General features: G+C 40.7%; 1 protein-coding gene across 3 annotated transcripts; it reads right to left on the bottom strand.

Annotated features, from left to right (window-relative positions):
- wdr25 (WD repeat domain 25) lies at positions 1 to 23,002 on the bottom strand. 3 transcript variants are annotated; one of them, XM_084044920.1, is made up of 7 exons: positions 22,852 to 23,002; positions 21,677 to 22,431; positions 16,395 to 16,542; positions 7,075 to 7,205; positions 4,001 to 4,171; positions 3,295 to 3,435; positions 1 to 1,105 (listed from the first exon to the last, which is right to left on the bottom strand). In XM_084044920.1, the coding sequence occupies exons 2-7, from the start codon at positions 22,409 to 22,411 to the stop codon at positions 884 to 886; spliced, it is 1,548 nt and encodes a 515-aa protein (XP_083901046.1). In that variant the 5' UTR covers positions 22,412 to 22,431; positions 22,852 to 23,002; the 3' UTR covers positions 1 to 883. The 3 variants fall into 3 exon arrangements, with proteins under 3 accessions (XP_083901046.1, XP_083901045.1, XP_083901047.1); XM_084044919.1 differs by having other exon boundaries at positions 22,857 to 23,002; XM_084044921.1 differs by lacking the exon at positions 3,295 to 3,435 and having other exon boundaries at positions 22,857 to 23,002.
- Between the last annotated feature and the right edge of the window lie 78 nt (positions 23,003 to 23,080).

Genomic DNA, 23,080 nt, shown 5'->3' with positions numbered 1-23,080 from the left:
ATCACATTTTATCAGAAAATGCAGTTATTTTGTGACTTTTGAAAAAAAATGCTCTTACAGTAAATTCAAACTACACAAGAGAGAGACCATATCAAAGTGAACACAACAAAGTATCAGCCCCTAGCTATACTTGGAGTGAAGCACCATTCATATTCTATAAATGCAATTGTACGTGTGTGTGTGTGTGTGTGTGTGTGTGTGTGTGTGTGTGTGTGTGTGTGTGTGTGTGTGTGTGTGTGTGTGTGTGTGTGTGTGTGTGTGTGTGTGTGTGTGTGTGTATATGTGCGCGCGCGTGCGTGTGTGTGTGTGTGTGTGCGTGCATGTGTGCTGCTGACAAGTAAGCCTGCTTTCTTCAGATAATAAAACTCGTAACATTTTAGCCTTTGATGTTAATGTTAATTATAATGAAATTTCTTTTGATCTCTCCTTTGCAATGTGGCATGCCCTGACTGCATCTCACCCACCAAGTTTACAAGACAATGAGATGCACCTAGCATGAGCAACATACTGTTTTGTACCGTCAAATGCACACAATCATTTGTTTGTGTTGTCCAGATGCTTCCCTCCTGAGATACTGAGTCTGACTCTGGTAAAAATGGAAATCAAGTGTAAGTGTGGGAAGTTTCTGAATGTAAAACAAAAAAAGCGATGTATAGTATACAACGAAAGCAAGCTTCTTTTCTCTCCCAATGTTTCACAAAGCTTAACAGTGCACAATTGCCAACAGTTTTTCCAACAAGTTCTTATCAACTTATGACAAGTAATTACGGGAGATGAATTCTCAAGAGGCTCGAGCCTAATAATATGCTCCATCCTCTTCTCTTAGTCACCCAGTCCCTCTACAGCCTTCTCTGCCCCTCGTTTAATTGCCCTTTTACAGTCGTCAGTGCCAGACCTTGATCTCACCACCCCAATCACAAGTGGCTGCAGTGGCAGGCAGCACCGAATGCAGGGACACACACAGGCACGGCTGGCTGTGAGCGTGAAGAGTGTGCAGCACACGTGCGCTCTGGTAGTCGTAGAAGTGGGCAGACCCGGTGGAGCTTCCTGACGCCAGTAAAGTTCCGTCCAGAGAAAACTCGCACTGCACCGCATATCCCTCTACCTACGTAGGACAAGACTCGATGCATTAGTCATGCTACACGGCTCAACCTTCCACCTATGACGACATAGTACCTCCATCAGCATAATCATGGGTATTGAAAAACCAAATGAACTGTGAAATTTAAAGTGGTTCAAAAGAAAGTGCAAGTGCTTAACCTCATTGGCCTATTTTAATAACAATCTGGACAATTGGTTGTGTCGAGTACAGTACACAAGACCAGGGCTAAAGCAGTTTCCTTTGATCTACAGAATAACCTCTTTTCATTAGATGCTAAAAGCATATTTTTGCTGATCACTGTGCCCAATGTAGCCGGTCACTGAAGAAAATAATCTCAACTGATTAGTTGTCCCGGTTGTTTGTGACAAAACCAATAGCCTTTCCAGCTAGAATCTAATGCATTCCCTGTGTTTTCCTTTTTGGGAAATATTGCATTTTATTTAGCATGTTTGTTTTGCGCTGTGCGTGATTGCACAGAGAAGTTCCCGCAAGGGCTATGGATGGATGCCATACAGCATAAATATACAGTATATGTTCACAGTGCTGTGTGTGGGCTATGTTTGTAATACTTTACATCTGTGTAATGTTTTTATTACTGCTTTTGTATATGTATATGATTGCATTATATATGCATATTAAAGCATTCAAGCATTCAAGCATTTATTATGTTTGGTGACATGGCTCTGTTCTGGGATCTCCCTGCCCTAATACAACGTTATATATGCATATTAAAATAGTAATTTCATTTCAATATTCAAGCATTTATTATAGTTGGCGACATGCACAGATTTTATGGGACGCTACGGGTAGGAAGAGCAGCATGGAAAGCCCCCCTCCCCCACACACTACAAAACAGAGCATCAGCAACAGAGGAGCATACAAAGGAGGAGTTGGGACGGAGCAGTGGTGTAAAGTAGTTAAGTACATTTACTTAGTACTGTACTTAAGTACACTTTTGAGGGATTCTTACTTTACTGGAGTGTTTCCAATTTTCAATACTTTTACTACTACTCCATTACATCTCAGAGGCAAATATTGCACTTTTTACTCCACTACAATTACTTGAAAACTTTACTACGTTACTACAGTTACTTTGTAGATTTGGATTATTATTACAAAACATACATTAACCACTTCAGCCCTATGCATACTTCTGCATTGCGACATGTGTGAGCTTGTAGATCTGCTATTTTTGCTAGATCTGCTATTTTTTTTTTACATAATGAGTACTGTTATTTTCAGTACTTAAGTATATTTTAATTTGAATACTTTTGTACTTTTACTCAAGTACATTTTGAATATCAAACTTTTATTTGTAACAAGAGCATTTCTACATTGTGGTATTGGTAGGCTACTTTCACTTAAGTACAAAATGTGACTACTTCTTCCACCACTGCGATGGAGGTGGTTTCGCGACAGCTAAAAAGGAGGAGCTGGGGTGGAGGTGGTTAATGTGCAGCAGAAATAGGAAGGATGAAGTATTTACAAAGAGTGCTCCAAAAAGTGAATGGCCAACGACATGCTGACAGCTGTCAGTCTGTCAGGGAGGGCTTGGCAGGAATCAGCGGTTTGATGCAAGCTTTGACTATCGTGTCCTGCCAGAACTAACACTATGGTCTATATGTATGTGTCTGTGTGCTTCCATCATGTACGTGACACATTCTCTATCAATGCAGCATATCGTCACTGTCGGGTGGAAACCTGGCATGTCCCACTCCCAAGCAATTACTTTTCAGGAAATATAACAAAAGAACCTGTGCTCCAGTGGGTCTTGTTAATACTTTTCATTAGTTAAATATGTATAAAACCCACATACACTTCACTTAACCTGCCAGAGTTATATCAGATTTTTTGCAGTTTTCTGCCAGAGATTTTTCATTGAAATTAAAAAAGTACTCGGGAGCCGAGATACAGAATTTTTTTTTTCTAAAAACGCATATATGCGTTATTGGCAGAAAATTATTTAACCACTTTCGCTTTCAACATTGAAAAAAGGAAAAAAAGCAGATATACTGTACAAGCTCATGACGCGTCGCTATTGTGAGCTTATAGATAGGCTTTTTTCCTCAACTTTTGCGCGACCATCTTATATGACGAAGTGGGGTGTTAATTTACGGGGGAAAAAGTTTAAATATGGAGGTATGAGGTCAGCAATGATATGCGGTCTGCCTTGGGCAACGTTCTCCACTGACCTTGTGCCCTTCATAGCGCCGTCTCTTGTTCATCCTATAGGGCCGCTGGGAGGAGAACATGGCCATGTAGTTGCCATTGGTCTGAGCAACAAAGTACTCCTCAGCTGGGTGGAGGGCAAGGCTGGGACACGTGTACCTCTCCTAGGGGCCAAACCATCATAGCAACACTGTAAGATGTGTTAACCACTTAAACCACTTAAGACTTCTTTCTCTAAACTGGACCAGAGTTGGCTCTGCATTTGGGCAGCTTTTTTCCATCTACACCAAATCTCTTTGGCAAAAATACCCGATCTACAAGCTCACAAGGTGTCACATGACGTGTTGTGCATAGACTAATAGCGTAGACTATTATCTTGGGGAAGTAGAACTAGCTAACTAAAAAGTTAAAACAGATATGAATGATTGTTTAACAACTACTCATCTCCACACATTTTGGTTAAAAGATGTGATGCATACACGTGAAAAATATCACAATATCAGTTTAGGTATTGAAAAATACTGTGAAATTGCCTCCTCGATGTTCATCTCATTACACTGCATGGTAACAGGAAATGGAACTAGAACTCTAATTTTCAGCTGGTATTCTCAAATATTTCACAAATATATTAGTGGTTGATTTGTAGTGTTAATTTAGAAAAACGAAATCCTATAAGCATACAATGAGAGATGATACACCATACACCGGTCTTAATACAGAGTTCCTTACATGGTAGATCTGGTTGGAGACCTTTGCTGTAGTCTGGTAGTCCCAGGCGATGAGGGTACGTTCAGCAGAGTCCCTACTGACAGAATCAGTAGTGGTGATAAACTCAGCACCTCCTCTGAGGAACAGAATGTCCAAGGTCTGCTGGATCCCTGCTTTGTACTCTTTCACCACCTGGAAACGGGAAATACAAGGCAAATTAACAATGAGCTACAATGAGTCCTTACAATACATAAAAACAGATGTACTGTAAAAAAAAAATCATACTGTTGATGAAAACTGCTTGTTGTAGCGTTCAGAATAAACTATTTTCAGCTTCTGTATTAGTTAGTTTCGGCACGAATCCTCCAACATTATTTCTTGAAACTAAGAAATGAAACTAACAAATCATTTCTATTTAGCTTTGACACTTATGAAACTGGGTAATGCTACATTCTGTTATGTTAGAGTCATGGAGAGGGGCCATTTTTAAATCATTTAAGGTATACAGTAGACCTTTAGTAATCCCATGGGAGAAATCCAGTTTCAACTTCACACAGCTGATGGCTGCTCAGATAGTCATGTTGAGCGCTTGCTTACCAGATGGTCCCCCTACCCACTAAGCTATGGTCGCAAAAGACACATATTCACATTACTTGTTTAACAAAAGAGAATTGTGCAGATATAACCAGACAGGAGGTGAAAGAGGAAGATGTTGAAGCATCCAGATCAATGACAGCTGGTCAATAAATTGCTCAACCAAAAAAAGAGCCAATAGTGTTAAGTGATTGCATGAGGGTGTCTTAGACATTTCTGCATGATGCAGGTGGACCAGGACACGAATGCTAAATGCATGACCTGGTTGGGATTTTAATCACACCTCCCAGTAGATCTCTGCCACTTAAGAGGCTATACTGTCTCCGTCTCATACAACCAATAGCGAAAATAGCCGATCCACAAGATCACAAACAATGCATCCCATCATGATGCGTTGTGAGCTTGTAAAACTGCTCTTCATTAAGATTTTTGCAAACCGTTGCCTATAATGACATGCCAAAAAATATAGCTCCAGTTTGGAAGTCCCTTGTCCGGTGTAGTCAATGAGAATGATAGACCTTGATAGACCACCCCTATCAAAAGACTGAATAGTGATACCAATAGATAAACTCCATTCACGTCAACAGCTTGGGTACTGGACACTTAATCCACTAAAACCGGGAAAGCATCTGTGTCATTTTAGACTTTAGCTATATATATATTTTAGATATATAGATTAGGAACATCGCCAAAATAAAATAATTTCTATCCACTGCAGACCTTGAAACTGTCATACATGCTTTCATTTCACCTCGCTTGGACTACTGTAACTCCCTCTACTCGGGCATTAACAAAAAAGCCATATCCCGTCTACAGATGGTGAAAACTCTGAGGCAAGATTACTAACCAACATAAAGAAACGTGACCATATTACAGCCATCCTGGCTGCTCTACACTGGCTGCCTGTGAGCTACAGAATTGATTGTAACATTCTATTGATCACTTTTAAAGCCCTATTTGGACTGGCTCTCAGTTACATTGTGGAGTTGCTGAAACCCCATGAGCCAGTGCGCTGGCTTAGATCCTCGGATAGGGCCCTCCTGGATCCTCCTAAAACTGACTTTGTCACCCGGGGGACCAGGCTTTTGCGGCCCGGGCACCGTTGCTCTGAAACGCCCTACCCATGGATCTTAGGCTAGCAGAGTCAGTGTCCTCTTTTAAATTGCTTTTGAAAACACATCTGTATATAAAGTGTTTTTCCTAACGATTGGTTTATGGCTGACTACAAATGATGTTGTAATGTTTTAATTTTTTCTTATTTCTATTTTTCTCTTGCTGATGTTTGCTGTTTTTAACATGTATGTAAAACCCCCAAATCTCTCCTCTCTTTAATTAAAACCGGGAAAGCATCTGTGTCATTTTAGATTTGAACCACTATTTTATACGTTGGCTATCCAAAAATAGCAGATATACAACCTCATAGCGTGGCTTGCAGATCTGCTATTTCTTTTTTAATGGTGAACATTTTTGCAATATATATTCTTTTTAAAGCGAACATGTTCAACTCAAATCTTTGCTTCTGGAGGTCCCTGGAACATAAACATTTTGAGGCAATGAAAAAGGACAATTTTGGGGGTGATCCACTGATATAGAAACTTTTTTTGAAAACTGTTAGGATTTAGATGACATTTGTAGAATCGGCCTCAGGTCTTAATGGGTTAATGTAGCCCAAAGCTTATCTCTCGCCTTAACATAACACAGGGTAACGAACCCCTGCATCCAATAGAGGCACAATCTCAGGAATCTGTCTGGCATGACTTCACGCTAATGGTTTAAGGTTGTGTTTGAAAGAGGGTGAGGGTCCTCTTAGCCCTTATTTCCGAGGAGGGTAATTTCACCCCTGAGTTAAAAATAATAAATAAATAAAACCCACAGCCCACAGCTAGGACTGACAGGGCCTGCGGGATGCATTTAACAACCTATTTGCTGCGGCCTGGTTCGTTCTCTCTCAGAAACCCACATTGACACCTACTGACAGAACCAATCCCTGGTGATTTAAACCTAGCACCCCCTGGAGCAACAGGCTACCCTCTTGGGACACTTCATGTAAGAGCATTCTAATTCAAAGGTAGTGAATGGGTTTAACAATATAAAGTAGGTTGAAGCTTTTAATGGCTATATCGGATTTAGGGTTCAGAGCAACACACAATTCTCAAATTAATTGAAATGTTAACACAGAGTTAGATGAATTGTGTATTGTTCCTCAATTATATTTTTAATAACATATCATGCTTGTGTCATCAGTTATGGCTGTAGAATTTCAGTCTATTAAGGAAAACCAATGACATAAAGTCAATGAAAATAGGACCCTGCCAGTAAAGAGGTTAATTAGCTTGACCCTGGTTGCTCAACAGAGCTGGCCACATGACAACATTGTCGAAGGTTTAACACCGCCTCAGGACCTGTGCGACATGTCACCCCTTCTACTCAATGCACTTCAATGTCTTGTAGCAAAAAAACAAACAAATGTCTAAATATAGTATATGCAGTATATGTTTGACCTTGGAAATTCGAGAGTCCCAGGCTTTGACCACTGAACTGTAGCCTCCACACAGGAACACGTCTGGGTCACTGGGCTGGATGGCTACACACATCACCTTGAACTGGTTTTCCACCTTGGCTGTATACTGCCCTGCGTATACATGTACAAAAGACAAACATGAGAGAGAGAGAGAAAGAGAGAGAGAGAGAGAAATCGTTAATATCTTGCACTGTATTGCAATAACAGTGGTAGGTCTAAAATCTTTGTGTGTGGGCAATAAATAGTACAACCCTAACCAGTCAGCACTGTGATACAAATAACTCCTATCATGTAGCCAGTATAGGGTCCCTGTTTGTCCGGGATTGTCCTGCTTTCAAGCTGCATGTCCCGAGTCCCGACAAATATCTCTAAAACACTAATATGTCCCGGTTTTCAACCCTTTTCATATAAATGTCCATTATTTATTCTGCATTTGAGCCACGGACCACCATTTGATGATATTTAGCCTCTCAGACCCAAAACGTAGAATATTTTGTTGTTGTTGGATAAGATTTGGACAGATTGGACAATTTCATGCTGTATTGATGTGGTACCAATAGGAGAGATGACAATTCTTTAATTAAGTAATGCAGATTGTTTGCCAATAATTGTACTCATGAAACCAAATGGACCCGTAACTCTCAAGAGTTTTACACTCTCAAGAGTTTTACACTCTCAAGAGTTAAAGATCTACAGTATAAGAGTCCATTTGGTTGCCAATTCTCCATCATTTAGCTGGGGACCACCTGGAACCCCCTCAAGGACCACTGGTGGTCCCCCGGACCACTGGTTGAGAACCACTGCTATAGTGCCTTTATCCAAGCAATGTGCCTGAACCCATTCAAACACACATTCACACACCAACATGGAGGCAACCATGCAAGGCACCAACCTGCTCATCAGGAGCAGTTTAGAGACAGACACTTTGACGCATAGCAGTTCCCAGACGGACACTCCGTACGCCCCCACTGCTTGGGTGATCTGCCCCCCCCCCCACCACCACCAGTTCAGCTGCAATCACCAGCTCAACTATGCCATCTCTGGTTTCCAACATCCCCTTGAGACCCCACAGGCAGCTAAGCAATTACCCTATCAATGTTCCATCGCTGCCTGGGGAACATCACTGCTGTTGATACCGCTGTTAACCCGTTCAATCGGGGAACGCGTACCGTGTCATTTTAGATTTGAGCAATAACCATTATTTTATACTTTGGGCTATTCAAAAACAGCAGCTATACAAGCTCATAGCTACGAGCTTGTAGATCTGCTATTTTTGAAAAATGTGTGCAAATCTTTGAATACATATATTTTCTGAAACAACATTTTTAACTCAAATCTTTGCTTCTGGAGGTCCCTGGAACAAAATATTATACAAATGGTCACTTTTAAAAAAAAAATCAAGATTTTTCAGAAATAGCAGCTCTACAAGCTCATAGCATGGCACTCGGTGTTGCGCTATGAGCTTGTATATTTGCTATTTTTGAATAGCCAAAGACTAAAATGACACAGATGCGTTCCCGGACTGAATGAGTTAAACACATCAGCCTGAAACAAACCAGGAGGCCATATACACTCTATATGTATGAGTCTGCCTGTGCATGTGTGTGTATATACACTGATTTTTATACATGGTACATGCTGCTATTTGTGTCATGCTGGATATGTTTTCTACCTGCAGAAGAAGCCATCTATCCATTGCCAATGTTTAATCATGCAACTTATGTACATTAGTCTTTGTACATTTGATTTGACTGTACCTTCCTGTAATTTGACTTGATGTGTTCAGTGTTCCTTTGGGGTGACCGAGCTTTTGCCATCCAAGCAACCAGGCTATAGAACGTCCTACCCTTGGCAATCGAAAGCGCCAATTCTGTGTCATCTTTTAAGTCACTTCTGAAAACACATCTGTTCAGGAAAGCCTTCCCCTAGTTCACCTCATTTGCCATGTGATGTGGAAAAACATCACATGGATGCAACTGGGACGTATCATCAGTGTTGTAGCCTGGGGTCATAGGGTGTTTCGGGTCTCGCAACATACACCCTCGCCCAGGTGACCCAGCCAGGGTTGATCAAGCCCCGACTTACGTCCCAGTAGCTACCCACGGTCAGTCCTACAGGGCAAGACAGGGCCACTCAGTCCGCTTCTCCGGAAGTACTCTGCCGGGACTCGGGGAGGCTCTGGCACGTGGAGGGACTAGGCTCTGTGGGTTGACTCCTGGCCGGGCTCCTCCTTCGTCTCACCAGGTCCAGGACCTGAGCGCTGCGCCAGATCCGCTGCACCGCCCCGATCCAAACATTTCCTTCTGGCGTGATGGTTCCTTGGGCCGTGGTGGTACTGCAGGCTCTACTTGCGGATTGATTGAATGGCCCTCCTAAAGGCCTCACCGCGGGTTTGTTTTTGCCATAACTGTGTTTGTGTATGGTTGTATTTGTTTGTTTGTTGATGTGGGCACATGTCTGTACTTAAAGGCGTAGTTTACCCAAAAAGTTTACCGGCAGAAAGATGTTTTCAAAAAACAGTTAAAATAGCCCTCATGTAGATGTGGTATTTTCACTTTTTTTTAAAAACATTATTTTACGCAATTTGTTAGATTTATTTATTTTTTTGAAATTATTTTGAAAAATTGTGATTTTTTTGGTAAATCTTTTGAATGTAGGAAACAAAAAAAGGGGGATATTTACTCGAGACCCACTCAAGAGTGGGACCCACAAATGGGTCCCACTCCTGACCCCACTGATCTAGGATAGATTTTAGATAATACCAGTTGTGATGAAAAGATAATCTCAACTGACAAAGTTGTACTGATATTAAGATGAAAACCCCAAATGTAAGCAAAGAACTGCATTGTTTTGGCTAGGGGCCATCTACAGTCAGCTTAATCTAAATCAATGAAGAGAATGTTGTGCTTCAAAACTAAACCAAAACACATTGAGGGGCTTAAATATAATGATGTCTGAAAGCGTGCAACAAAAAATTAGTTCCCTGGGAAGTGATGAAGGCTGTTACGTAAGGGTCTTGCTAGATACTAAACCAGACTAAAAGGCAGCAGCTCTGTAGCCTGGTCACGTGAATTCACATTCTCATGTGTCTTGAGAATGTGAATTCACGTGACTGGGATGGTTTACCAGGCTAGCAGCTCTGCTGGCTATAATGGATAGAACACCTTATATAGGGTCCAGTGGCTCCTCATTAATGAATCTACAAACAACAGATTAGCCAAAGAAAAGAAGAAAAGAAAGGGATTTCAAGGAAATTCCTAACAGCTTTTTAATAATAATACCTGGAATTTATATAGTGCTCTTCGAAGTACTCAAAGACGCTTTACATGTGTGTGTTGTGGCCATGGGTAAGGAGAGAAAAAACAGAACAACTTTATTAGGAAAAAACTAAGAAGATAATTAAAAGTAATAAAACAAAAAAACAAGATTTGAAATCAAAGTCAACTTTTAGAAAGGAGAATGAATCACAGCTAATAAACCACAGGAAAAGTGGACTTTCTTTCATTTCATGGTCAAACTAGCTGTCTCCTCAATTCCATTGATCTAAAATTTGAACAGGATATTTCTTTTGGCCAGTGATTGTCTGGCAGGAAGTGCTCCTGTTTAATTGGCTTACCCGTGGCGATACCGACATGAGGAGCTGTCATCTAGATTCAAAGCTCATGGTTGGATAAGAACATGAGAAATCAAATTCTTCAACATAAAAAAATAAAGCCTTCTGATGCACGTTTTAATTAAGCAACATTAATTAGTTTGCCCAAAGGCAGATAAAGGGAATCCTGGGAATCTTACTATAGATCCCTATGTTGTCCTGTAAAAGAACTGAGTGATCCTCTTGTAGCACTGGCATAGATAATTTCAAAGTGTAGAACATTATGGATGATTGGGGTGCCTGGATGGCAACCCCCAGAGCAGTGGAAAATGGGGCTCATCAAATACAGTACATATTCTGCTTCGTTACAGAATCTATCAAAATCAGGTCACTTTGATCTGGATGTGGTACTGTGGCTGCACACAGGCTAAGATTGGACATACATTTGATCTCCAAAGTAATGGCAGATAAACCAGCATGCAAATCCCACCAGTGTTCTTATGATTTTTGTTGTTGTTGCATTCTCTTGATTTCAAATGTTGGCTGGGATATCAAGCATTTGTGTAACTGGAAATTCTGGAATGACATCAACAATACAAAATTACCCGCACACTGCCAGCTTGCACAGTACATGAAGTAATTTATTAAGAAGCGTTTCGGTCACACATGACCTTCTTCAGGCATGTAACTGGAATGACAAATCTTATGGTGTGTCCTTCCACTCAGTAAATTTGATGAAACTATTAAAAGCCTTCAGACACACACGAACAGTACAATCTGAGAGTGAAGACTCGGGATTTGTAGATGCCTGCAGGTCAAAACTAAATATGTATGTATACGTATTGAGGGATCTTTAATACGGTATATTCTCTCACATATGACATGACATTGTGTGCTGGCCATGAATACATGAATATCCAGCTACTTGTTTGGCAGGTTCCTATTCGAACATATTGTACATAAATATTAAATATAAATATCACGGCACACAGAGCCACATCAATTGTGCATGCGGCGCTGAGAAGAAGCATATCCGCTTCCAATCCACTCCACATGTTAATCTGCCGCCAGTTGTTTGTGGGTGTTTCGGCTAGTGTTGCAAAAGTGCAGAAGTTATTGTCTGGTGGCGTCTCCTTTGGCGTCTTTATAAATATTTAGTACAAATACTACAAAACTGTTACACAAGAGCAATGTCGGTGTTAAAGAGATTAATTGAAAGAATATTTTCTTACATGCATATTATCAACTACAATGCAACTTTCCCAAGTTGGTATTTTCATGGTTTACTTTACACAGAAAAGATCATTATAAATAATTAGACCTATTTGATCCCACAGGGGGAATTCAGTTTTTAGCTATACCCAGCTGAGTGCTGCCCACGGAGGAGTGCGGGGGGGAAACGTTTCTTTCTCAGGGACGCCTCGACACATTGCCAGGGCCAGGAGTCGGACCTGGGACCTTCTGCTTCCCAGGTGGGATCTCTACCCATTCAGCTATAACCACCCAAAAGACGTCAGTGCAGCTTTGTTTTTGGACAATGTAATTGGCTCGGAGACATTATTGGCAAATTCATTTCGTTTTTGAATATTTGCTGAAAAACAGTTATATAAGGTATTCGGGACAGCCCAAAGTAAATCCTTTCTATATAATTGTTAAAGATCTGTCTCCAATGAAATGGTAACACACAAGCCTTTTCTCATACTGGCACCTTCCTTGTTTACTACTGGATTTTGGTCTCCAAAATCCAATAGTAAACATGGAGGGTGCTGTACTCTGCATGCCAAGGCCTGCAGGGACCTGGATAGGACACTCAAGGCCTGTCATCTACACATGCACAGAGAAAACACAACACATCAACCTGTGGCAGCCTGGGGGGATGAGGCCATGTTTTTAGACGCCAACTTCTGCCAATCATCTTGGCTATGGCTGGCTTCGAAACCTGGGCAACAGATGCCACTTCAGTCTAATGCCCTTCAGATCAAATTCATTTATTCGACTCCCCAGCTCTATTTCTCCCTCTCTCTGCATGTATTCTGCCTCTCTCTATCAATTTCTCTCACTTGCAATCTTTCTCTTTACCAGTCTCTTTCCACACTACATTCTTTTCTTGCCCCGTTCTCTATCACCATATCCTTTCTCTCACCACAGATTGCTATTCAGCTGTGACAGCCTGTCTGCAGGACAATGCAACTGGATAAAGAAAATTAAACTGGACACAGGAACTACTGTAGATAGAGAAAACACTTAAGATGGCTGGGTTAAAAGGAAGATGATGGCCTTCTGCATGCTTGGGCTTCCCTGTAACATAATTTCCCCTGCGAGCACAGTGTAAGCCACAGAATTTGTTTATGTATTCTGCGGTGGAAGAAGGGGTCAGGCGTAACAGGGGTAACAAAACGCAAGCAGATCTCACTGATTATTAACCACTCAGGCCATTTTTATTACTTAGTCATACAATGGTGTTGGGCGGCGAAGTTCATCAATCTCCGTGGTGTCCAGGGGATCACCAGGGGTCCTCGAGGAGGTTCCAGGGGGTCCCCAGCTAATTGATTGATAGTTAGGAACAAAACTATTGCTACGGGTCTGTAAGTGTACAAATGGAACCCCTTATGGGTCGGGTCCATTTAGTTCCATTTGTACACTCTCAAGAGTCAAGCCTGAGGATTTCACTGTGTAGATTGGGGTCCCGGAGATGAAAATCAAATGGGGGTTGGTGGCCTAATGCATAACAAATTGGGTGTCCTTGAAATTAAAAAGGTTAAGAATCACTGGCTTTAAAATACACAGTCTATGAGTGAGTGACTGTTTGGGAGCTTCATTAAAGCTACAGGTATCATCACACTAATTATCCCACCTCCCATGTCTAGTACTGCCGTGTAATTGGCAGAAAGAATACATCTTGTGGGTATATGGGAGACAGTGGGAGTTTACAAGATTAAAGAAAAGTAGCACACATCTGACCACTTGATGGCAGGTGCTGGCCCCTAAGTGAACTGAGATAAAAAATAATTTAAAAAAAGACTGTGAAGAAGAGCATGGGCTCGAAACGTCACTCAGTAACTGTAAAATGAAAATTAGCCGACAACGGGAGCTAACAGTGGGAGACAGTGGGAGCTTATCATGTCATACTGTCATCGACATACTGTGCCAAATAGACATGTCCGAACAGAATCGGTTCGTGAGTATTACTGGGCATATTCAAAGCTGTATTTGATAGTGATTTCTTACAGTACACCATCTCAACGATGTGAAAAGTAATTTGAATTGAGATCGCTTATCAACAATATTAGAATTCCAAACTCCTACCTTAACAACATGAACCCTAGCATCCCTATTTGGGGCATGTCATTAAAGGCGAAAAGAAACAAACATTTGGCAAAAACAGTAGAATATTCTCTGAAAATATCCGATCTACAATCTACGAGCTTGTTGATCTGCTAATTTCGCTATTGACGTACAGGTTATGAAAAACATTTTCCACACCAGGCTGAAGATTTATGACAGATGTGTTGGTGGCGCATACAATGACTTTCTTTCCCTTTTTTTTTACACCCACACACTGTCTGTACTTGCTCAATAAAGAAACTGCTTTGTTTTATTTTATTTTATTAGCAAGGTTTCAGTACAAGCCCTTGTAAAACCGTTTCTTTAATGAGCAAGTACAGACAGGGTGCTATTGACGCACAACAAAGTATATACGGTTTTAAGTGGTTGATTACCAATTGGAGTGTATTTTCTGTCATAGGACAGACAACACACTAGCTCTTCCACTAATTGGTGCCCTAATCATTTCACTAGCAACCGCCCATAAAGAATTCTACAGGTGTGCAGCAGAGCATGGTACTGCAAAATTCCCATCATAATTTAAATTTGAGAGTGTAAATATTGGTCCATTCTTTCATTCAGAGTTGAATTAACACTGTGGATTTTACTGTATGCACTCTACATTTGGTGTCCTCACTTTCACACGCAAAACAAAAACACAGACATGAGATGCTGTAGGTCTACTCTGGATACATACCAAAGCATGAGAGTCCTTTAGGTAACTGACAATACTTAGCCTAATTTGTCCTTCATTGTACGACAGTTTTGTGTTTTAAATTTGTTATTTTCGCCGAGCGACACGTTTACACAAATGAGGCTTAAAGTTCCGTCAGTTTGTATTCAAAAGAAAATGACTTGTTGCAGTAAGGACAATAAGGACCAAGACCAAAGTAAACATTTGTTTGTTTGTGGTTTGTGACCTGGTCTAAGGTCATGCTGGGTGCTCCTGTGGTGATATATCTAGTATTGATCCCCTTCCCAGAGCTGCCTATGTGTTTAATAGGTCGCCCAAGCTATTATCCGTAAGGCTTTATTGGCAGAATCGACAGGCGTGCCGAGAGGGGAAGTGCAAACTGCAGCAAGTCATCATGGGAATACGGTGAGCGAAGAGATGTGGTGGACACCATGGGGGATGCAAAACAACGTCTGTGAATGCTGGATAATTCCGTTTGCCATTTGCTATAATAGAGAGCATACATTGTCATAAAATGGGATTCATATTAAACATAATGTAATAAAGGATTTAAGTGGCCACTGAGGCGATATTCTGCAAGTGGAGAGTAGAAAACAGCTAAACCTGCCTCTTATTTCTGTACCCTTCAGGCATGGTCTATTGAATTGTTATGTGAATTAGGGATGCCAGAAACTGATAAAAGTCAAATTTGAATATTCTACAGCCCTGGCGAAGATTTTTCGACCCCTTCCCCCCAAAAACATTTACACACACACACGCGCGCGCAAATAATGCTTTTTATATCATATATAAAACTTTTAAGTTAGTATATATTGTTTATCTTGTACAGCCTCCTCAGTCCTCATAGTTACTTTTCAAGTGACAATAAATCACAATTTACTGTACAGTAGTATTAGCCTATCTTTTCGGCTAATACAGAATTTGGAGACTGCCACGAATATTCTCGAAAATCGATTCGAAATTTCTGCGCCATCCCTAATGTGAATACTTATTCTGTCTTAATATTTGAGTCATCTTGATATCTGTGCAAAGTTTAAGAGCAGGGAAATTAGTTAATTCCGATTCAAATTCAAGGTCAGTTGACAGATTGAGTGACATTTCTATTAGGGACAGATTGTTTATGTTTGATCTGGTGTCAAAGCAAATTCATTGATTTCTTGAAAATGTCACACAGAGCCTTGTATGCTCGTTCAAGAGGGCCAAAAAAACACAATGAGCTGCTGGACCATAGTTTACACGTCATTATTGTCAAACTAAAAAACACAAAAACGTTGGGATTTTCAGGAGTTTTTTTCTTGCTGATGTCTTTTTGAGTTACAGTACACAATGGTTTCCTCCTAGGACAGCAGCCTATTTATTTATAAGGTGATTTAATCACATCCCCAATTTTGGGTATGTCATTATACTGTAAGCAAACATTTTGTTTTGTTTTTCTCCCCCAAAAGCTTTCCAAAATAAGGAAAATAGCAGATCAACCAGTTTACATGATGACTGACACCATCATATAACATAGGGCTTAAGTGGTTAAGTAGTAATGTTTGAAAATGTATGAACATTTCCCAGATCAATTCATACAGATGAATGGAAAAGATTATGCCAAAAAAAAAGCGATTATCTCAAATAATTGCCATCAGGCTATTACATCCTAATTGTGACAGGCCGAGTGAACAGATCTGCCATCGGCGCTCACCTGTCTCTACATCTATGATCATAGCGGTGTTGTCGAAGGAGCCAGTGAGGATCCGTCTCCCGCAGGGGGTCCAACAGGCATCGCGAATTGCTCCTGCATGGCAGGAGTAAACCTTCAGGCACTGGCCACTCTCCACTCCATCCCACACCTGCAACAATCAAGTGTCTGTGCATCAGGCCATATTCAAGTTCAAGTCATTTGCCACACAGGGAGGACAGTACACAGTAAAATCTCTAGTGTCAATTTAAACTTAATTTGATTCCATTTGTTCACTATCAGAGTAAACAAATGGAAAACTAATGTTTTTGTGAAAAATGTCCACGCACACCATAGCATGCTCTCCAAAGTACATAAACGAATGCATGTAATACATACTGTATTCTCAACAACATATAACACTATCAATAGATTCAGATTAAAACAAAGAAATTACTTTATGCAATACAGTATGTCTAAAGGTTTATACATTTATTTATTTATTTTTCATTACTTGGCTCACTGCCATTCTTATGTTGCTGTACACATTCTGCAGTATAGTGCACAGTTTGTGCACTATACTGCACTGGACGATAAAAAACAGAGAAGGATGCAATGAAAAGATGTCAGACTATTCTGACACTGCATTCCCGTCTACACAGGGGGAAAAAAACACATGAAAACGTTAAAGAAAGTTAGAAATAAATATACTTGATCTGAATTGGCAGTAACACCCCTCAATACACACCCTGGATTTTTGTTCTGTTATGCTGTCTGTGCTGCACAATCCTCCAGCACTGACAATCTCTTTCTATTCTCGATGTTCATCTGTCTGTCTGTCTGTCTGTCTGTCTGTCTTTCCCTTTTAATCTCCAGTTTTAATAGGAAGATACTATATATCATAATATACAATCTAGGTTTCCTATTGTAATGAAATTAAATGACTCTGTGAACTAGACATTTATTTTTGATTATTTACTTTACTTCCTCAAGCTAATTACCTTTGTGGAACCCCATAAATTCCAAGCTGGGAGGAATAGCATACTGATTTTGAAATAGATTTCTATGATCTGTGACATGAAGTGTCAGAAAGAATCCTGGTTCTCTGTTAATAACAATAACATAACCAGGCTATCCAGTTATACCGCCCCAAATTGGCATGTATTTTTATGATGAGAAGAATGCTGACAGAGCTTTTATTATTAATCTATTTTTCCATTGTTTCCCCATTGAAATAATGATATAAAAATGTCCAAAGTCAACAGGATTTGAATAAATCAGCAGTTGTGTACTGGAAAGAAAGTTATAAACTGCTGTTGAAAGCATGATGTAACTGTAAAAACAATAGAAATTGCACAACAATAAAAAAGTGAAAAAAAACTACAGTATGTCAAAGCCAATCGGAAGTTTAAGCTTCATGTCATATGAACCTGGAATTGACCTACACTGTTCTTCCACTTCAGCCGCTTTTAAAAGATAGGGTTAGGGGACCATACCAGTGTTAAATTAACAAATTGGCAATTCACAGCTTTGGTCATACTGTATATCGTACATAAAATCTGACATTTTCTTCTGTTAACAGCATAGTGTTTAGATTTTGCCTTTGTTTACATTTTCTCCAAAGTCATTAAAGAGTGTTGTTACCTGTTTAATGACTAAAGTTACCTGAATAATTGAGTCAATGTTGGCTAAGCATCATTACACCAATGTTTAAATTGTATTTGTAAATAATTACCTTTTCCATGGAGGGACTATTTTTGGCTAGACTTTTCAAATGTTGGATTGTGTTGGGATTAAGTTTCAAGTGTCTGCAAGTTCATTTTCATACTGCACGACTTCTTTCGAAATCAAACAAGTTACGTAGTGGCTTTGAAAATGGTCGACAGTCATGTCAAGTACACTGCGAGTTAAAGTCAAAGGGTTAACCACGCCAGACCACCAGTATGGTACTTTAAAGAGTTATTGTAGGTCTAACTGACCAGGATATTCTATGGAAGACATGACCATGTCTAAAACAGAGGGGGTCAATTAGTGCTCATTGAGCTACACTATTACACTAGTGATGAAACGTTTCTTTGCTTGCCCAGTGTCACATGACCCAAATAAAAACATTGTAGATGTAATATGCAATATTGTATATAATAAATCTATAAATAAAATAGTTTTAAAAAAGAACAGATCTGTAGGGTCACGAATAGCTTCTTCTTCTCTCTCTCATTATTGAGGAAGACTCACACAGTGTGAAAGTGAGAGAGAGATATGAATGAGTGTGACCTATCAATCCAGCTCTTTAAAAACGGAATCCCAGAGATGCCTTCACGGAAAGGGGGCAGTAACTGACAGCCTGACAGGAAGAGAGAGCATGTAGAGGAACACTTTCAATTACAATATCCATGCATTGCATCAATGGTGATGATTAAATACATTAATATTTCTTTGAACATGGTCTTGAAAATGAGAGTATGACTTCTCATGTTGTTGTGTTTAGGTGCCTATGTCTACAGGTGATCGGTCCTGTTATGTAATATATGGACGGAGTGTTGTGGCATGTTTTATGTGTCTGGCTATGTTATACGTTATAGTATTCCGCTTACCAACTGATGGTGTTGATGGACTGTGGAATAGGACAACCCCCCCCCCCCTCTTTTTGGGGGTATGTCTGTGTCTTGTGTTGTCTGTGGAACACTTTTGCAGCTGCTGTTGATGTGCTCTTGAGAAAGGCACACCTGCAATTGCGGTAGAGCAACACATCTTACTTATTTTGGACAGCTCACAAATGTATGGATTGATAATTGAGTGAGGGTGAAGCAAGGTGTTGCTGAAAAAGAACAGCACGAATGCATGCCTGCTCAGTCAACCTAAATAAAAGTTGAAAAACAGGAAAAGCATATTTACGAGACATATGATGTCTCGCATAGGGAAACACTGCCATCTCAAGGTAGTAGGAAAACATGGTAGGCAGTAAAGCTAAATGCATTGAAATGGATTTGCCTCTTCACTTCATGTTGTTGTTTTTTTTTTAACTGTATAAGCCCCACAAAATATTTGACAAAACATAGGCTAATAGATGACAAATCTGACAAACAGGCATGCTGTTTGAGCTCTGTTCATAGGCTGTACTCGGTGAGTGAAACAGTTAATGGTGCGCAACGTAGGCACCTCATTAAAAGTGAACACAATCACGCTAATCCCATACAATACATAAACAATGCACCGACGAAAATGAGTGCTTGTTTGCTTGCGTCCCTTTTAATTTCACCGGCCACTTAACACACATGCAGAGCAGGTCTCTGCTGATGACTCAGTGGGTAATCTGCTTCTTAATGACTCCTGGTAATTAAAACTAAATTGGTATTCATGTTATCAACTTAAAACCGGTGCAGTACACCTGCTGTAGCCATGGTGACAACAGCAGCAAACAGGCTGGAATAATAATAGCCTTACTTCATGTGAGGAAGGAACTGACAGAATGCTGAAGGAATGTGGGAGTCTGAGGGCTGTTCAGGTAGAAAGAGAACCATACATACCAAACTGCAAGGACTCCATGTGCGCTTTTTTAATATAGGTTCAAGTCATACCATCTAACTTTTTCAATTAAACAAAAGTATATTTTGATGTAATCTTTCACTGGTATATTTTTCTGGATAACCATTCCATAAATATTAATTATATTTTTTACTTCTCTAAATACTGTTTTTAGTTGAGGTGCCCCTGACACTTGCGCCAAAATGACACAGGCACCGGAAATGTACTGGAAATATTTATGCATCTATAATACATACATTTCTGAAAACATTGTTCTTGATTTCCAAAATCACTGTTGTGACTTGTGCGCAAAACAAACTTTTCAGCAAATAAACGGTACGGCCTATGCTGTGGGAGCCAAAGCGGGGCACTGACTCGAGGTGGAGAAGAAGAGGCATACCAGCCTCACAACTGTAGAGGAGCTGCACTCCTGCATGGTGGATAGGGACAGCTGGAGGAAGAGGACTCGTATTCTGGTTCGTGAAGTCGCCACTATCCAGGCGGCCTCGACGTGAAGACGTCACTCATTCAAAAGCACTGCATAGGCAAAAGGACCTAAGCATTCTTTATTGAGATGGCTGCATTTAAAACATAGGTGGATTTTTTTTATTTTGCATTTTTTAATTGGTCAGGAAAAAACACCTGGTAGGGTGCCTGAGACGAAGTGAATATCCAACATAAAAATTCATGACAGCTACACTCTACCCAGTCTCTGCCATCTGCTGAGAGAGCTTTTCAGGTGCCAGAGGAGATGGCTGTCTTGCTGCTACACCGAAATTCCTGAATGTTTATGCAAATCAACTCATGAATATTTAAATGATTAATTATTCAGACACCTGAATAATGAGCCAATGAATACTTGGCACTCGGAGGTGGTGTTGTGCAATTTCCGACCGGGAGTAGAAATATTTAGTTGTCTGCAGGCATCTGCATCACTTGACCTTTACAGTAGGGAAATGAAGGATTGTTTGCACCTAGTGTGAGGTAGGAAAAAAGAGGGGGAGGTAGAGACATAGGAGAGATGGAAAGCCCCATGGGTCCTGACATACATTCAACTGACAGTGATAGATAAGGCTCTAAAGAAAGTCACTGTACATTTATATACGGTAACGCAGCAGGGCAGATATCAGCTGATCACATATCCAGCCTTTATTTCCCCTGGGTCAGCAGACAAAAAAAAGTACAGATAAAAGTAGAGAGGGTAATATCTGATAACCCTTTGGGCTGAAAAATTGATAATCCCAAGGGTCCATACGGTAGCTGACCAATCGGTGCAAGTAGACTATTAAACGTGGCACAACGCACGCTGAACTGTCACCCCGAGTGACCTCTCTGCGGTTGCAGTGTTGAACAAACAGGAAATTAGGTCATATCATATTTTCAACCCCATGTGAGTGATGAATCAATGTGTTTAAATTAATAATTTTGATCATGTGCCATTTACACTGAATGGCAATATCACCGTGCGCAACCACTTTCACCTCCTTGATGCACACATCAGGGTGATGAATGGATCACGTTTCTTATTCTTTCTTGCATGTGTACTGGCCTCTAGTAAACATGGGACCGGACCGACACCTGTAATTGGGTCTAAGTATCCTGGCAATTGTCCAAATAACAAATTCCACATGACTAATTACACTGACTCACTGAGACACTTGAGAGGTTAATCAAAATATACTGCAGACTGTAATATTGATAAACCAAAGTATTGACGTGACTCTACTGCTATGCATCAGCATGTGTTCTTATTTAGGGTAGGTATTGATAGACGTCATTACCTTGGCAGTCTTGTCCATGGAGGCAGACAGTAGTAGGTGGCTCAAAGGAGGAACTGGACACCACTGCACCGTGTTGACGGGCCCCTGGTGCCCTGCCAGGCTCATCAAAAGTCTTCTGGGAATCTCTGCTCTGCCAGGTGTGCAAACCAGGTATGGTTTCACCCTCTCAGATACTTCGGACAGCATTCGAACGGTTCCATCTTGAGCCATTGGGACATTATCTTCTGAGGACTTCGTGTCCACTTTTTGTACAGGAGTTGCAAGTCTCTGTCTCTTTGGAATGTATGGTCTAAACCCTGGTGGGGTGGTCTGATGTCTTTTTGTTGCGCTCGTTCCCACGTGGCTGGACAGTTGTGGTGCTTGAGGACAGATTTGTTGCGCTGAGAACTTTTCTAGGGTGTCTGGCACATGTATTACTTTATTGCTTCCAAAGTATTGTTTTTCTCTGTCAAAATGGCTCTGCTGCTGTAAATGTCTACTTACTGAAGAAGGACTTTTTTCTACATATGAGGTAGACTTAGGAATGTGATGTTTGTGATGTTCCACTGCAGTGTCATTGCCACATTGGCCCATTCCAAGTGGAATGGTGTAAGGACTGGGCAGTAGTCCATAGTGACTAGAGACCCCAGCTTCCTGCTTTGGTTTCCCCTCTTTGTGTGAATCAGTCACTGTTTTGCTCTGATTTAAAGATTCATCTTCTGAATCTGAATCATCATAAGCCACTAATGATGCCATGTTCTCCTGTTTGGGAAACCCTGGAGAGGAGACACAACAGGTGAGATGTTACTTCATTAGATACCCAATAGTGCCATCTGGTGATTGCTTGGTGTATTACACATGGTGAACACTCAGGGGCTGTTTTTACTGTACATTATTTAAAGAAGCATAGGCATACACCAACATACAAAACATAAAAAAAAGCCTAAATCACTGAGGATATAGTAGTACTGTGGTGTTACTATCTAGAGATAAGATAACCAGCCAACAGACGGTAGCCTGTCCAACGCCAACATGAGCTTGAGGCAAAGCTAAATCAGCAATGTTGACTAACAGCCAGAGAGCGAGCTACTTTCAAGTTTCGTCTTTAATCCTTGCGGTAATTGTCTTAGAATCAGCACTTTATGCACCTCTGTGCCCACGAATGGTTAGTTAGAGAAAATGTTCAACAGATCTACCTCACAGTGTTTATAGATCTGCATGTCCTGCAACCAGCACAACGTGGTCAACGAACGATGAAAGCGAGCACTACCAGCGAAGTGAGCGAACCAGCTATTTTCAAAATAAAAGTGACGTTTCGTCTTGTTAGCGGTCTGTCCTAGCCTGGGATCAATACAATTTTTCGGGTTTCTGATCCGGTCGGAGCGGAAATAACTTTACGTCACCAGGCGGCCGGAACCCATGACC

This window comes from Gymnoscopelus microlampas (genome assembly GCF_963454915.1).
Source record: "Gymnoscopelus microlampas genome assembly, chromosome: 20".
Lineage (NCBI taxonomy): Eukaryota > Metazoa > Chordata > Actinopteri > Myctophiformes > Myctophidae > Gymnoscopelus > Gymnoscopelus microlampas.
This window is presented reverse-complemented; position numbering and strand designations above follow the sequence as displayed.

Bases quoted from the DNA above. Each gene is read 5' to 3' on its own strand.
- wdr25 (XM_084044919.1), bottom strand. The intron at 16,543-21,676 runs GTAATGACGTCT...TGATTGTTGCAG, and splicing joins CCATGGACAAGACTGCCAAG to GTGTGGGATGGAGTGGAGAG. The intron at 1,106-3,294 runs GTCAGTGGAGAA...TGTCCTACGTAG, and splicing joins GGCGCTATGAAGGGCACAAG to GTAGAGGGATATGCGGTGCA.